The sequence below is a fragment of the Onychostruthus taczanowskii genome, unplaced genomic scaffold (assembly GCF_017590055.1).
Source record: "Onychostruthus taczanowskii isolate IOZ18803 unplaced genomic scaffold, ASM1759005v1 scaffold1, whole genome shotgun sequence".
Taxonomy (NCBI): Eukaryota; Metazoa; Chordata; class Aves; order Passeriformes; family Passeridae; genus Onychostruthus; species Onychostruthus taczanowskii.
The window spans coordinates 5,948,835-5,965,532 of NW_024496525.1; the positions used below are offsets into that span (position 1 = coordinate 5,948,835).

A 16,698-nucleotide genomic window follows, 5' to 3' on the forward strand; every position below is an offset into this window, starting at 1 on the left:
CTGCTGGGGGTAGGAAGATGGCAGAGGCTTTTATGGTTTATACCGTCAGAAGACTTTGCCTCACATCTCTTTCATTCTCCAGTCTCTGAGCTAAGTCAGGTCCAACTCTTCTAAATGTAAGCAGCACTGGTTTATGCTGTCTCAGACCAGACATTTTGAAACACAAGGCTGACTGCTGCCCTCCACTACCTTTTGCTAATCCACCTGCCAGTAGTCTCAGGCACAGCAGACAGAGGGGCTTGTCTCCTTTTGTCACCATATGCATGCTTTTAGGGCACACAATGACAATCGGGACAAAAATACCACTGGGATTTCATTGTATTGTGCCGATGCAATGTAATTTGGCAGCACACAGAGAATGCAGCAGAAAAACAGCAGGGAAGATGGTGATGAGAAACCACACACTCAGGCTGCAGGAGTCAGGAGTCAGTTTATGTACAGTCCTGGGAGCCAAATGCAAGTAGGACACACACACGTGTACATGGCATGCACATGCACACAGAGACACACATAGAGCTATGGGAATTAATCAGGAGTTGCAGAAAGCATTTGAGCACAGCCACAAACGCAGAAATCAGTAGTTTATCTCCTAGACCCCTTAGAAAGAGGGGACTCGAGGACAGGAGGTGTAACTCTACATTTGCTCCTTTGCTACCCTGATCTGGAGGCTCCTGACAGAATCATGGTGCTGGCAGAGCTCATGCAGATATCAAAAAGGCTAAGAAGAGCTCAAACCCAGATTTCTTGTAGACAATGTGGCTGGAATTTTTGATTACTACATGCATTACAATTATTCCCTGTCTCTGAGGAAAAGGAAGCATCTCTGGGGAAGAAAAAGCAAGGGAAAGGAGTATGGGAATTGCTGCAGGGGGATCTATAGGTAAGGCATCCAAAGGGAATATCACATGGTGAGACTAGGGAGTGCATTTTGCAGTAATGAAAAGATTGATGGGTTCTGCTTCTCATATCGCATGCCATCTTTTCCATGAGGAAGAGGTAATACAATTTGTATTGTCTGCACTGAGTTTGGGAGACAGCAGTGCAAGATAAACACCTTCCCACACTACTTTTACCTTGAATCACCATGTTTTCCCCAAAACTCATGCTGAGGCTGTGCACATGGATGCCATGCCCCCAGTGAAGAAGATAAAAGTGCTCATTCCCTTCTTAAAGGAAAAAAATGCGAACAATATTTTCACTTTCACACTAGCAGCAAGCAGCAGGCGAGAATCAAGACGTGCTAAGAGATGCAAGCATGTCCTTTCCAACAGATACCTTCTTCTTTGCCAGCAGTAAGTCCTGGTAAGCATTCGAACGCAGAAAGCGCGCGTAGCTGTCACTCTTCATCAGCTTGTAAATGTGCTCCTGTGGGATAGGGGGAATGAGAGACAGAGAGTTGTTATCAAACCTCATTTAGACATTGCAGGAACTTAAAACATGGAGAATTGGAAGGAAGAGAGACTGATCAGAGTTCTAATTAAGTCTGCTGTTATTGATTATCTGTGTTGTGGTAGTGTACACGAGGTCCATCCTGGGGCAGGACCCTGCTGTGCCTGGGGCTGTATGAACACAAAACAGAGAGACGGCCCTCACCCCAAAGGCTGGCACGCATTATCCACTCATCAGAATTATTCTGCAAAGATTGCAACACTCTGAAGTCCCCAGATTATAAGAAAGTGCCTACCCTGGAAAGAAAAAATAAAGACCAGAAATTGTCTCATAGATTAGGTTTCATTTTACCAGCTACAGATACTTGAACAGTCACTCAGCACTCCCTTTCTGTTCATGGAGGGGAACTGATACTTGCACACATTCCATCTCCACTTCAGACATGCACTCAAGTAAGCCAATGCGTTAATGTCCTGAAAAAGCCCGTATCTGAGGTGACTATGCAGGGAAGTTATATGACTAGTTCTGATGTGGATGGCTACATCCCATGTATAAAGTTACATTGGATGAGTCTCTCTTAGGGTCATCTCTTAAGGCAAACTGCTGTTACCAGTTTGCTCTGAGAGCATTTACTATGTGTATCTTCAAATTTAAAAAGTGGTGTTTCATTGCAGCAGAACTTAATACATACCTTGCTAAGCTTTACTTTCCTGCTGAGAATCCCTTAACATGGCTTTTCTCCTAGTTATCCCTGGATTTACAAAAGATATTATCCCAAACACCAGGAAAATCAAATTAAAATACTTTGACCAAACAATGACTGAGAACACACTAAAGGGCTCAAGAGAAAAAAAGGCACCTTGGACCTTTCTCTTAGACTTTGCCCAAGGAAGCACTTTTATAGAGTCAATGAGCAGTTTTATCTCTAGTGAATTATACAATGTGAAATATTCTCTCCTGCCCTAAAGCCATTGTACGTGAAACTTTAGAAGAACCAAGCCAGACAGAAGTCGCATAGCTTATTTCAGTGTGTTAACAAGCCAAGCAGAATTCCCGTATCTTCACCATCATGGGTAATTAGCAATGACCTGTCTATACACAGAAGAACTGCTTAATTCAGCTTTCTTACACTAGTTGGTGTAGTCCTATGAGGGCCACTGGTTTTCCTTCGACACAGCATAAATTTTCTTTGAGCTACATGCTGGTGTGGAACAATTTTTACTGGTTAATTTCCATACTTGCTTTTAGTCTTGACAGATCCTCATTTGTGCAGCGCTATCTATCCAAAGGACAGCACAAGATTTTGCAATAGAATCGTTCATATAAAGCTATTTAGCAACTGTCACCCTTCTTGCTTCAGAAAAAACACATGGTAGGGCACAGTTTCATAGTGCTCCTGTACAACATTTCCATGAGATTTGACATCCAGCTGTGGGACATTTGTTCTATTTATGCAGGACAGAATGAGCCAAGAACACCCTAAGACAAGAAGAGGGAAAATAATGCACATCATGGATATGATCATCAAAAGGTTTGTATTCTCTCGCATGAATAAGGATTTTCAACATCAGTTCTCTCTTAAATATTTCAACTAGCATAAACTCAATACTCTGCTGCTTTAAACCACACCTCAACCAGTTGTACTGTTACATCTTAAGGTTTCCAAGGAGACTCCATGTCCTCCTAATGAGTTCTTTGTAACTACTTGGAAACAAACCCACCTAACTGGTGCTTTTCCAGGACCATGAGGAGACTGATGAGTAAGTGGGAGCCTTGTAGCCCTTCAACAGTAAAGGGCCTGAGGGGTCTCCAGAGCCTTCATCCTCTTAGTGATCCTCTTTACAGCAGCCATATCTGCAGGGTGCTGGTGGGACAGCTGCTGAGTGGGACAGGAAGGTGCTGTGGCTGAGGCAACATGGTGGGTGACAGGGATATTTATATTGACATTTTGCTAGACATGATTAATTTTTTACTGTCTTTGGGCTCCAAATGGTTTCTTTACCAGTGGTCAGACAACTGTGTCTGGTCAGAAACATGATGATAACATTTTTGGAAAATAACTTCCAGTTTTCATTGCCACACAGACAGAGGCAAAGGACAACACACGAGGCTGGCCATACAACCCACCTGTATGCCAGCGACAACTATCATTCTTGCTCATGTCAAGACAACTTCATGTATTTGACCTTAAAACAGTACAAACTCAGTAACTGGCGGTCAGAAGGAGAAAAAATTGCTTTCATGCTGAAATGAAATAAACCACAAGCTGCCTTTTTAACTGAAGCTCTTCCCTGAAACAGGACTATTGCACAGCCACAGCTCTGCTGCCACTGCAGTTAGCTAATTGGTATGAAGCATTTTCTCTGCTTTTCACATCTTGGAATCACTAAACAGCAACAGTGCTGCCTTTCAGCTGATCACCACAGATATAATCAAACAGGGAATAACTATTCCTAGGTTTTGAATGTTAATGAAGAAAGAAGGTTGGGCATAGGAAAAGGAGAGACATGTACAGCTACAGAAGAAAACTTTACTTTTTAATTGTAAGAATGCAAAGGGCTTGCTTTCAACAGTCTCTAGACTGAAGGCATGAATGATACACTAGTAATTTATTTTACAACACTGCATTTCTGAAGCACCTACTGGAAATATGAGCCAGTTGCTCAGATCAGCAAAGACTGACTTACAATTTGCAACAGTACAGGACAACTTGCATTGCTACAGTGAAAATCCCTACTGAGACTGCACCATGAAGATTTCCGCTAAAATTGTGGCTGCAGTGTGTGTCCATCCCATTTACACTCCAAATCTAGCTGCAGGATGGGAAAAGCCAGTGGCTAAAACATTTGTTTTGATCTGTAGCCTACTCTGTTCTTTGCCACCAAGCTATTTTCTCTTATGCATTCTAGAATCTGCAACTTCCTAGAGAGAACCTACAGCTAGTGTTTAGCAGCTCCTCATTCCATAAATATATTGAAGGCTACTGGAGGTCTAACAACTGATTGTATTCTCCTGTGGAAGCCTGAGCAACAGGCACAGATGTGGGCTTGGATTTAGTTGCTCTGTGCAACATGTGCAAATTGTCATGTCCTTTTCTGACATGGATTTTTAGCTCACTTTGGATCACTGCAACCCAATGGTCTCTCACTTCTTATTTTACTGAGCAGATGGGTTTTTTTCCCACCTTTTTATCACATGGTGGAAAGAAAGGACACCCACACAGAAATTTCCCAGTGCAATGCAGTTTATAAACATGCACAATCTCCCTGACATTACGCGACAGTGCTGATAAGAAGTTTGAGCTTTTCCATCTCTATACTGAGATAATTCTCCATTTTTAAGTTGTTTATTACAGGGTGATGAGCACACTACTGCTGGTTCCCTAAACAGAAAAAGTAAATGCACTACCTGTGCAACTTTTAACAATGCAGCTGCAGACATTCTAGTCTCTTGCACTGTGAGCAGTCTGTCCAGAATTATCACTGCAACACTTCCTTACAAGTGCCAAGGGAAGTTCCTGTGCCCCATCTGCACAAGAGCAGGAGGACCATTTCTTCTAGGTGGTGTAGGCTCTCCCAGCCATTGCCATGTACCACTTCCCAAGTATGGCTCAGTCTCACAGTTCCCTGCTCCAGCCCTAAGACAGCAATCCTTTAGGGAGTTACATTGCAAACCCAAGGATGTAAAACAATCATCTAACACAACTGCCCAAGTGATCTATTAAACCATTAAACAAGGTAGCCCATAAAACCAGATAAAAGGCAGGGAAAAAAAGTCTTTAAATATTTGGCCAGCAGCTGACAGGAATCACATCTCCCACTGGTCTCCCCTGCAACCTTGCCAGCTCTTTCTGAGCACCGAGCTGCCATCTCAGGCCACTGCAGTGGCAGCTGCAGGTGGAGACACTGACTTGACATGTGTGAGGGAGCCCTGGCAAGCTGGTTTTTTGAGTTGACCAGTCACTCAGTCCCTCACACAGCATGCTGCTGATGAGTGCTGGCTGTACTAATACTCCCCTGTGACAATGGGTGCACATTAGGAAATGTCAGTCTAACATGGAGAGTGACAAAAGAACCTGTTTTTCTAAGTGCAGTGGATTTCATCTCCAGGAAGCAAACAAATCCCTTACAAGACTCCTGCAAGCAGAGCAGGTTTGCTATCAAATGTCCACATGACTGTTGTTTCCCAACTCTTGAAGCAAGAAAACAGAGGAAATGGGGTCTGCTTGCATCTCGTTGTGAGAAAAAGGAGACCCTCTTTTGTGTTTTATGCACCTGAATCACATCTCCTCCACGGTGAGGAAAATATGCAGTGGTCCTGGGGGCTGTCCAGCTTCACTGAGCATACTGTCTGTACATGGTCTTCTGTCATGAGAGTTACACTTCAGACAACATAACCATTCCACTTGCCACAACCATTACATGATATAAAGAAGAACAAACAGTACATTTAAAAGGGGGAAATGTTGTCCCTTCTAGAAAAGAAAGGAACCAATGAAATAAAGCACAAAAAAATTCTATTTTGCAATGATGTGAAACCAACAGGAAATCCCACCCCTGACAGCTGACAGCTTAAGTGCAGGGAAATAACCCTGATAAGGTTCAGCATCTCTTGGCTATTTTCCTTCCACAAGCTTTACCTTTGGAAAGAGATGAAGGACAGGCTTAGTAAATTATTCCTGACAAGAGGGGAAAAGGGGAGGAAAAAATAAAGTTTGCAATCCAGACGGGAATGTAGGAGGTGGCTGAGATAGCAGAAACCATCTCAAAGCTGCACCTGCTCCAAATCAATGTGCTGCAATGTGATCTCAGGTCTCTCTTCCCCCTACCAGTCAAAGCACAGTGACCCTGAGGAGGGCATGAGTGCCAGATAAGCAGAACACTGGGAACATTAAAAAAAAAAGGTGGGAAAAAACCTGAATGATAAAAAAATAACAACATCTAACTTGCATAAGGCACGTGGTAGATCCCAGGAATTACCTTCTCTGTTAAGAATGTTTCTTTTTAGCAGAAAACCTTGGATCTTTCCTCTGATTTGTGTATATGAGACAAGAGGAGAATCTACTAGTATTTTACTCATCTTGATATTTTGTGACTGGTTTGAGATTTTTTTTGAGTTGTAAAGGCCAAGAGCAGAGTTCTCATGAACTCTGAACACCAGCTAAGATTCCATAAAGGCCTTACATTTGAACTTGCTGATATAAATTTTTCCCTGTTTGTGCCTAAACAGAGCTGCAAACTTTAGGTGATGATGGGGAATAAGGAAATGGCCAATTCTTTGCTCACTTCAAGCACAGGTTTCCCATTTAGCACATTTATAGAACAGATTATCTTGACTACCATTACACAGCACATACAGAACAAGTGATCAGGCCCAGCTAGCATGGGCACAGGAAAAGCACATCCTGCCTGACCAACCTGATCTCCTTTTATGACCAGGTGACCTGCCTGGTGGATGAGGGAAAAGCTGTGGATTAAGTCTACTTGTAATTCAAAAAAGCCTTCAATACTGTCTCCCACGGCCTTCTCCTGGAGAAGCTAGCAGTCCCTGGTTTGGAGAGGTGCACTCTTTGCTGGGTTACAAACTACCAAAATGGCTGGGCTGAGAGAGTGGTGGTGAATGGCAGCCAATCACCAGTGGTGGCCCCAGAGCTCAGTACTGGGGTCAGCCCTGTTTAATGTCTTTATTGATGATTTGGATGAGGGGATCCAGTGCACCATCAGCCAGTTCACAGATGACACTAAGCTGTGTGGAATTGTTGATCTGTTGGAGGGCAGGAAGGATCTGCAGAGGGATCTGGACTGGCCAGATCAACGAGCCAAGGCCAGTGGTAAGAGGTTCAGCAAGGTCAAGTCTCACACTTGGGTCACAACAGCCCCATGCAGCACTACAGGATGGGAGTGAGTGACTGGAAAGCTGCCTGGCAGAAAAGGACCTGAGAGAGCTGGTCTGCAGCAGCTGAACATGGGCCAGAGTGTGCCCAGGTGGCCAAGAAGACCAATGGCATCCCGGCCTGCATCTACAATAGCATGGCCAGCAGGGCCAGGGCAGTGATTGTCCCCCTCTACTTGGCACTGGTGAGGCCCCACTTTGAGTCCTGTGTCCAATTTTGAGTCCCTCACTGGAAGAAAGAAATTGAGTTGTTGGAGCATGTCCAGAGAAGGGCATGAAAATGGTGATGGGTCTAGAAAGTTACTCAGATAAGGAGCAGCTGAGGGAGGTGGGATTGTTCAGGAGAGAGAAAAGGAGGCTCAGAGGAGACCTTATCGCTCTACAACTGTCTGAAAGGATGGTGAAGACATGTAGGGGTCAGCATCTTCTCCAAGGCAGCCAGCGACAGAATAAGAAATGGCCTCAAGCTATACCAGCAGAAGTTCAGGCTGGACATCAGGAATAATTTTTTCACTGAAAGGGTGGTTAAGAAATGGAATGGGCTGTCCAGGGAGTCAGTGGAGTCACCAGCCCTGGAAGTGTTCAAGAAATGAATGGAGATGGCACTTAGTGCTGTGATTTAATTGACATGGTGGCATTTGGTCAAAGGCTGTACTTCATGATCTTTGGGTTATTTGCCCACCTTAATGATTCTATTCCATGATTTTTAGCTCAGTTTAAACTAAGGCTAGATAGCTGTTGAGATGCACTTGAGCTGCAAGGGTCCACTTTGCCTTTCATAAACTGGTCAGAAACCTCCTTGCTGTAGCTATCCCACTAACATCTGGATTCTTTTGGAGCACTCCTTTACCCTGTCGTCAGCACCTGATATTAACTAGTGAGAGCTGATTTGGAGAGCCCTTTTGTATTGCAATCATGCAGCCGAACCTCTGGCCAACTCCAAAGGAGATTTGCAGCATGTCAGACAAATCCATTAAAAGGAAAGGCCATAAGCAATGTAAAGCAGTAGATTTAACAACTAAATAAATAACAGCATACTGCAATGAATGCTAATATTTGTGCCACCTGTATGCTTGGCAATGGGGAGGAATTTACTGCAGATTCACACATGAGAGAGTGCTGCCTGAGTGAAGACCTTGTGGCCTTTGCTGGAAGGATGGGAAGAGATGCCAACTGAGAACCTGCCTGGAGTTTGTTTTTGGAAGAGCTGTCTCTATAGCACAAAGAGGACGTGGGAAGGAGAAAGCAGACACTTCTGCAAGCACATGGTGTGTGACTGCTGCACCTTCCAATTAGACTTGGCAGCAGCCTAGTGCCTGTCTGTCAGCACCTCTGCTCTGCACAGACATTTGTGGCAAAGGAACCGAGGTTAACCCTGGTACCAGCACACACACATACTGCAGTCAGCAAAACCTGCTGTCCATGGGTTGTTAGAGATGTGTCCTGTTAACTCTGCTGAACTCCTCCTAGCTCATCCTCAAGAATCCTGTTTGACCAGCAGAACCCCCTACTACACCACCACCAGAATTTCCCAAAAAGCCAAAGAAAGGAAAGGACACCTATTCCCTTTAGCAGCTGCTTGTGCCAAAACTGAATGTAACACTTTTTAGGAGCAATTATGATCAAATGCATTCAACCTAAATGATGGTGCTAAAATGTGCTTTGAAAAAAGCAGTAAAAATTGCTGCATCAGCTCTGGAAGCTGAAGTATTTGGTAGCAGGCACAGTTGAGATGAGCCAAACAGTGAAGAAGCTGCAGAAGAGACCTTCACATTTGCCCTGATTGAACTTGAAGGGAAAACACCAGTAGGGGTGAGAAAGCAGGGAAACACGTATTTTTTATTCTAATTCCCTTTAATGTTTCCAAATCCCCACTAAGAGCGCTTCTGGATCTGCTTATTCTGGTCTCTGCATTCAGGATTTCACTCTTCTCAAAATGCTGTAGTGGCTGTTTGAGCTGCCTGCCTGCATGAACCAGGGTGAGCCCCTTCCCGGAGCCTCTGCGCTAGCCGGCAGTGCTGCCATCTAGCAGGGCCAGGCGGGACTGGGTGCTCTGGCTTCTGCGGGACTGCGTGGGTTTCCTGGATTTACAGTTGGAAAAGAAATGCTTCAGGCTACTAAATGGCACACAAGGGTCTTGGTCAAGAATGAATTGCTCTGGAAAATCTTTTTTGCCAGTCTCAAGTATTCAAGGCACAAAATTTACACCAAGTTTTAGCTGGTGCATTTTCTTCACACTCAAGCAAGTTGCTTTTACTACTAAGGGAAAAAAAGATGAATAAATATCCTATAATATAGACCAATCTCCCTGCTAAACTAAAAAGCATAATTTTTTTTCAGCCCACAAAATGAAATTACACTGGGCTGAAGGCACAGGAATGTAAGAAAGAGCCTTAGCAAGAGGGATAACTGTAAGCAATGAGAGCTCATTTTGAGTAATACACAGAAATCCTTTGTTTAGCCCTGTAGATACATAGTTGGAAACACAATGTAAATCCTTCATAGAAAAGCACATTGATAAAAGAAACACATAAATTTAGCAATGGCTCCTCTATAAATTGATGAGACAACTGGTTTGCTTCATATCTTCAAACACAAATGTGAGGGCAGAGCTGTTGAGGGTCAATGGCAGACACAGTGCAGAGGACTAGAGGCAAAGGGCTGTTGAGTGCTGTGCAGTTAAGGGGTCAGCCTGGTACTGCAGGAGGATTTAGTCCTAAATATAGCAAGGGCTATCCTGGGAGACAAGAGTGGGCTGCCGGGAGTCTAACGCCATATGAGCAGCTTTAGGTTTTGGGAACAATGATCATGGCTAAGAGGCTGATTCTCTCAATATGGGCCAAATCCTGGCTACTGGCAAAAAGCCCAAGCGAAAAGGTTTTGCCTGGGAGGAGGGGACAACCTTCTGTAGCATTCAGGAGACTGGCATTTCTTTTCCAAACAATACAATATGTAGGACTTGCAGCAATGAAGATCAGGTTTTTCCCTCCTGTGCATGCTGTGGTACAGCTATGAGGTGTAAGTACTTAACCTTTTGGTCAACACCTTGACACCTGCAGGCTGTCAGCAACTTCCTCCTTGTTTTCTCTGTGAAAAACCCGGCCAAAAAGCTGAACTGTACCAAGAAGAGGAACATGCAGAACCCCTCACACAGTAGAAGGAAATTATATTTCAATGGGGCATTCTGTGTTCCATAGGGCAGGATACAGCCCTACAGAAACAAGCAGAACACAGCTTCTGAGTAAAGGCAGCTATGCTGAGATAGAGAACACCAACCCTGCTTGGATGCCTACCTAGAAAACACGTACTGGATAAACAGTTTTCCATGCCTCATCAACATTTTGACTGTAAGATATCTGCTGCTGTGTCATCTTGGGCTGCCATTAAGTGGTTGAACTCAAGATTTCAGAGTCCAAATGTATATTGAAATCTTTTAACTGTTTGCAAGCAAACCCCATCCTGACAGCCCACATTCATACCTGCTGTGGGCTGAGCAGAGATATTAAATGCATTGCTGATAGATCTTCCCAGGGATTTTTTTCTTAAATTTTTAACTAGCAATGTGAACACTCGAAAAGGTAACAACCCCTTAAAAAAATTAAAGACCACAGTGTTCCTGCAGTGCATGGGTTTAGCAGGAAAAGACCATAACCCCGAAGTCCATGAGAAGTGGACTCCTGGAGTTCTGGCGTCTTGATTAGATAAAAGGATGCACTTGCAAGCACTTTCACTCCCTATATGGGAGCAAAGAAACACTATCAGCCGCTTCCTGACCTTCACATGAAGAGGAAATTCTCCTGCTCTGGATCTGACATGCAGTTGTTTCTTGCTTTCAAGAAGCACAGTGCACACTACTGACACAAGAGTCCTAGGGTCTCAGTGCTGAATTCAATTTTTGAGCAAGCTAGAGACTTTCCCATGTAATCCATCTAAAGGTATTTTTTTGAGGTATGAAATGTCTGGCACTGAGGAACTGTTAATACTCATGCATGTAGTTTAAGACAGCTTGGCAGGATCAGCACCCTGAATAACAGGCAGACTATTGTCCTGTGGGAATATGCTGACTGTTCTTGTTACTCCATTCTCATGATCTTTCATTTGAAGAGATCTGTTGCCTTCTGTCACTGTGTCTGCAAGGAGAGGGGTCACTTGTGACTTTTTCCTGGCCCTTTTTCTGCTCGTGTGTGACAGAAGGACATTAGCTTAGACAGTAGGTTTGATCCCTGATGCCTTCAGAGACAGAAAGGGAACAGCAAGACAAAGGATGGATGGTAGATGTTTTTCATATAACATGACTGCTAAACTACAAATTAAAATGGAAGGCAAAAGATAAGTATTTTCTGATGTGTGGTGCATACATTAAAAAAAAAAAACAAAAAAGTCCCAACAAAGCAAAAGAGAAAAATAATAACATAAAGTATCTGCTCAAATGTAAACCTCTGCTTCAAGTCTTTTGTTTCCTGCTTTGCACAGCACCTGGCACACCTGCATAAGCTCCACCATCACTTTCTATTTTTGCTCCAGACACGTAACTACTCTTCTGGCTGTATTTGTGGGGCTCTTGATTTTAGATTCCATTGTAAGTTGTTTTGTGAAATCCACAAGGGAAGGAGCTTACACTTTTGCTTCTAATTGTAATGAACACACAACAGTGCATGTTTTCTGCAGTCACCATAACCCAAATACAAGGAAGAGAACCAGACTGCAGTGAAAGGAAGGATTTTTTCCTCCAGCCCCACAGAATCAGAGCCAAAGGAGGAGAAGGGAATAAAGGTCAAGTCCTTGTGCAGTCCCTAACTTCCACAGGAAGGTGCAGGCTGTCAAAAGCCCCCAGGACCTCTGGGCACACCATTCATGTGTAAATACTGATGTCATGTAATAATGCTTTCAATTCCCCACAGCACAGGCCCAATGTCTCTCAACAGCACTGGTTCAGGTGGACTTGATCCCCTCTTAGAGGCAGAGGACCTTAGTCTGCTCCATGTCCCCTTGCTGGCTGCCTGCACTGCTAACCCACCCTTAGTTGTTGTCCTCTACACACATGCATGTAACTGGGGTGACTGGACAAAACTTTAAGAAAACACGAATAATGCTTCTCCAAGTTCTTACACGAAAGATGATACAGACACACAATGAATGATTATTTTCACATCTTCCTTCCATGCTGTCATTTTGCTCCAGACCTATAAAACGAATTCTCTATGCCCACTGAATAGACACCAGGCCTTTCACATCCTGTGCATGCTTGAAAATACAAAGTTAGGAGAAGTCCCCCCTCATTTTCCCTTCTTGGTGAAAAATAACATTTCACTTCCAAGAGATCCTTGTTTAAACTTGGGAGTTTGGTTTTGAATTCAACAGGTTCCTGTCAAATTCTGTCAGCACCTTGAGCTTCCTGATACAACCAGAATGCAAACTGATGACTGACCACTGATGAATCCTGCAAGGACTCGTATCTCTGTCGCAGTCCAGAACAGATGGAACTACACATGAGGCAGCTGAGAGCATGAAGTGGGCTCAAATCTCAAGATTAGATTTAAGGAAGAAAGTTTGTATAATGAAGATAATGAAGCCCTGGCCAAGATTGTCCAGAGAGGCGGCAGATTCACTATCTCTGGAAACACTCAAGGTCAAGTTGAACAGGGCTCTGAGAAACCTGATCTAGTTGAAGATCTACCCTGCTCATTTCAGGGGAGCTGGACTAGATGAACTTTAAAGGTGTCTTCTGTCTCAAATTATTCTATGTTTCAAATCTGGGACAGGTACATTTCTGGTTTGAGCTGCCTGGAATTTAGCATTATGGTCTAAATCTGCTCTGGAATTAGCCAAGGATCTGAAAGTAACAGTTAAATTCCTAACAGAGCCTGGGTTAGAACTCAATTTCCCTGAATTATCTTTATAGAAACAACAGCTGGTTAGTTCAGGTAAAAGAATATCAATCTAAAACTCTATTTTATTTATTAAAGAATAAAAATATTTATAAAAAATAAACAAAGAAAACAGGAAAGGAATTCCAAAGACAACTGTGTGGCTTACCTGACTCTGGTACACCTAGCTCTGAAGTCTACCAGTAAATGTAGACTAAATGTCCCTACAAACATTACTGTGAGGAAGCACAATGCATCCTGGTGATACTAGCTCCTAACACCAAGGGACAGAGGAAGGGATTAAAGATTTTCTGAAGGCAGAAAGACACTACAGGGGAGGCAAAGAGATGCTTGATGAGGGTAGGGGAAGAATGGTTAAAAAACTAATAACATACAGATAAGTCATAATTGTCATACTCACAGCTCTGTGTTCCCATATAAAGATGAATTACTTTGGCTGTCAGCAGCTTCATTAGCCAAAAGAGGCCATTCAGATGGACCCAAACCTATTTACTTTCCAGAGCTGGTGGTGCCTGCTTCATATTGCAGGGCCCCACATTGGTTGTTCAATGATTCTGAAAACTCCTGTGGGAGCTTACATCCTGCTAAGTACTTCACTGTTTAATTGAACTGACCTTTCCTGACGATGCCCCTTGTATTAAAAGCTGTTTTGCTCCCCAGTGAAAATGGTTTGATAATCATAATATTTTACTCAGAGGACAGTTGTCTAAGAGCAGAAATAATCAGCTAAATTGGTAGGCTCCCCTCTGGAGGGGCCCAGGACTAAAATGACAGAAGGTGCTGCGGACCAAGATAGCTGGCAGAGCTGATGATGAGGACAGAGCCAGAAGCAGCACTGGGCTGCTCAAGGACAGAAACACCAACAAACTGGACAGCTGGGGAGGGGAGCGCAGGCTGAGCCAGCACAGCACACTCTGCTCAGAGCTGAGGTGTGCTGGCACAGCTTGAGCCGGGCACGGGGTGGGCGATGGCACCTGAGGGAGCCACATCAGGAGGGGCAGCTCCATGCAAATCCAGCAGTGCAGGACTGTGGAGTGCAGCAGCACTGAGGGACACAGCAAGTATCTTAAGCTGAGATGGAGAAATGGCACAACATTTGCTTCTGTGGAACAGGAATCCATCTCAGAGAGACGTTTGTCTGAAATAATAAATGCACACCAAATTCAGGTTTGGATTAGGAGCACTTTGGGGACTGAAATTTGGAGCTGAGATTTTCTTAAACAGAGCACGCATTTGCTTTCAGACCATGACTGGCCTGGGGACAAAGAGGTTTGAAGTGAGAGGAATGTTTGCCAAGAGCCTCTTTTCTCCCTGTTTTTATCCAGGCTAGTTGCTCAACCAGATGGTTGAGCAGCATCTGGGAGAGCTCTTTGGGGCTGGGAGCCAAGGGTGTGCAAAGAAGCACATCAAATGTAGACTATTAAGCACCTGATAACAAATGATGCTTTGCTTTCAACTTTCTGTTATAAAGCATTTGCTGGCCTCAGTGTGCTCTGCTACACCTTGCCCTTCCCAAGTACAGCAATGTGTCCATTTCCAGTGCTTTTTATACAGAATTGGCATTTTGTGGATCTCTCAAGTCATGACTAGAGTGCCACATCACTTTCTCCTATTCTTCCACTGCAGGAGTATCGAACTAATTCTCTCAGATCAGCCAACACCCTTCCTCTTAGTGGCTCAGATCTGAAGTCATTCAAAGAATATGTTGTTGAGTAAACTGATTTTCTAATTTTTTTCTTGTTCTTCACTTACAAGGACATTTCAGTTGCTTTCCTCTTTGTGCTGAAACTACTCAGCATAGGACAACACTTGTATTTTCCCCTCCCACAGAGAGTGTTTTGATTAGTTGTATCTGGTTGAGTCCCTAGGAATGTGGGATGTGTGGGAGCTCCCATGGACTCCTGGTGCCAGGGTGCTGAGATAAAGCAGCTGCTGCAGATTCATGGATGAGAGCCTCTGTGGTGGCAGGGCTGACCTGTGAGAAACACCACAGCAGGTCCTGGGAGATTTACAGCATCCTGGGGCAATCTGCATTGGCTTCCATGAAGTGAATGTGCAAACAAAAACTTCCCTTCTCCAGGATGAGCCAGTAAAAACTGTACTAGGGCACTGCACCCTTCAGCAATGTCCTGCTTCTTCCTGCTTGTGTCAGAACACCTTCTCAGCTATCCACTCAAGCAGTCACAAACAGCTTGCTTGGCCTTTGGAGAGCTACCAGAAGCCCACTGCCCAAGAAGGTAACTCGGTTCACCTTCCACATTGTGCTATCCTCTCTTGAGGATTCAATAGACTCAATCTCCAAGATAACCATAGCTGGCCCTTGAAGGTCTACTTTTGCCTCATATTTCTGTGTCCATGAACTACAACAGATGAATTGAAGAGATCTGTCAGTGTAAAAATCCACTGAAATAAAATCAACCCAAGGAGATAAAATTTCAGTCTAGCTGCCAGGGCTCCAGCTTGATTGTATCAACTCCCCTTTGAATGGTAATTACATAGTGAACTGATCAGTTCAAGGCTAAATTCTCCATGTCGTCTTCTAATTAAATACTCATCATCTAAACATTTGTCTTATTCTTAGTACTTCTACTTATCAATTTAATAAATTCTCCCATTATTCACCTATCTACTTTCGCCTGTATTTTGCCATCATCATTTTTTCAGGTGATGCATGCAATTCTTTTTCACTACAACTGCCAAGCAAAGAATATATCTTATCCAGAATGTCTTCACACTCCTGTATCTCTCAGCTTTAGAAAGGGCATTTAAGTTGCCTGATATTCACAGGGGACTGCCTTGTAACTTCGTGTACATTCCTTCTATGCTGGCCCCAAGGAGCAAGATTGCATTCAGGAAAATAGAGTATTTGATGCTGGTTTGAAAAATTCATTGCCTAACCTTGTATAAGTGGTCCACAACATCTCCCCCGAGATGAAAGTATTTTGTTAGTGGAGTATTTTGAAGAATTGCCTTTGAATGCCAATTAAAAAATCCCCAAACCCTGGAATTCTTTTCATTTGCTGATGGTTTTACTACATCTTGTGAAAAAATGATTATGAGGAGGATATCTTTTAATTTGTGTTCCCAGTAATATTTTCCAAATGATCCCTTCATCTTTCTTTTTTAAAAATTAGAAAATTATGTTTTCACTTTCCAAAAGGTTATGCAGCTTTACCCTTGCTTATAGCAGTTTTTCCTCAAATTATCTGCTTTCCTCAAGGCATTTTCTGTGTACAGTTTATCTGTAAAATTTCCCTGATAAATCTGGAGCCTTAGGAGGGAAGGATTAAGCTCACTGCATTGCCTACTGCCCTATCATTACTCTAAGGTATTGTCTGGTGGACAAATTCCCAGCTGTGTTGGAGTGAGCTGCTGCTTTTGGGGTTTGGCAGTGGAACATAATTAGCTATAAATAAATAAAATATAAAAAAAGTGTATTAGCTAGGGTTTTGATATGACATTGGCCATTCTGTAACTATGCCAGACTTTAGTGACAGGTAGCACAGACAGACAAGCTGAACTGTATAGC

At 43.5% G+C, this 16,698-nt stretch overlaps 1 protein-coding gene across 2 annotated transcripts in view; it reads right to left on the reverse strand.

The window, feature by feature from the left end:
• RGS6 (regulator of G protein signaling 6) overlaps positions 1 to 16,698 on the reverse strand; it is a 258,325-nt gene that overhangs the window by 21,841 nt on the left and 219,786 nt on the right. For both annotated transcript variants that reach the window (XM_041401156.1, XM_041401146.1), the window contains exon 16: positions 1,276 to 1,365. In XM_041401156.1, the coding sequence (XP_041257090.1) occupies positions 1,276 to 1,365 (90 nt within the window). The remainder of the gene's footprint in view (positions 1 to 1,275; positions 1,366 to 16,698) is intronic.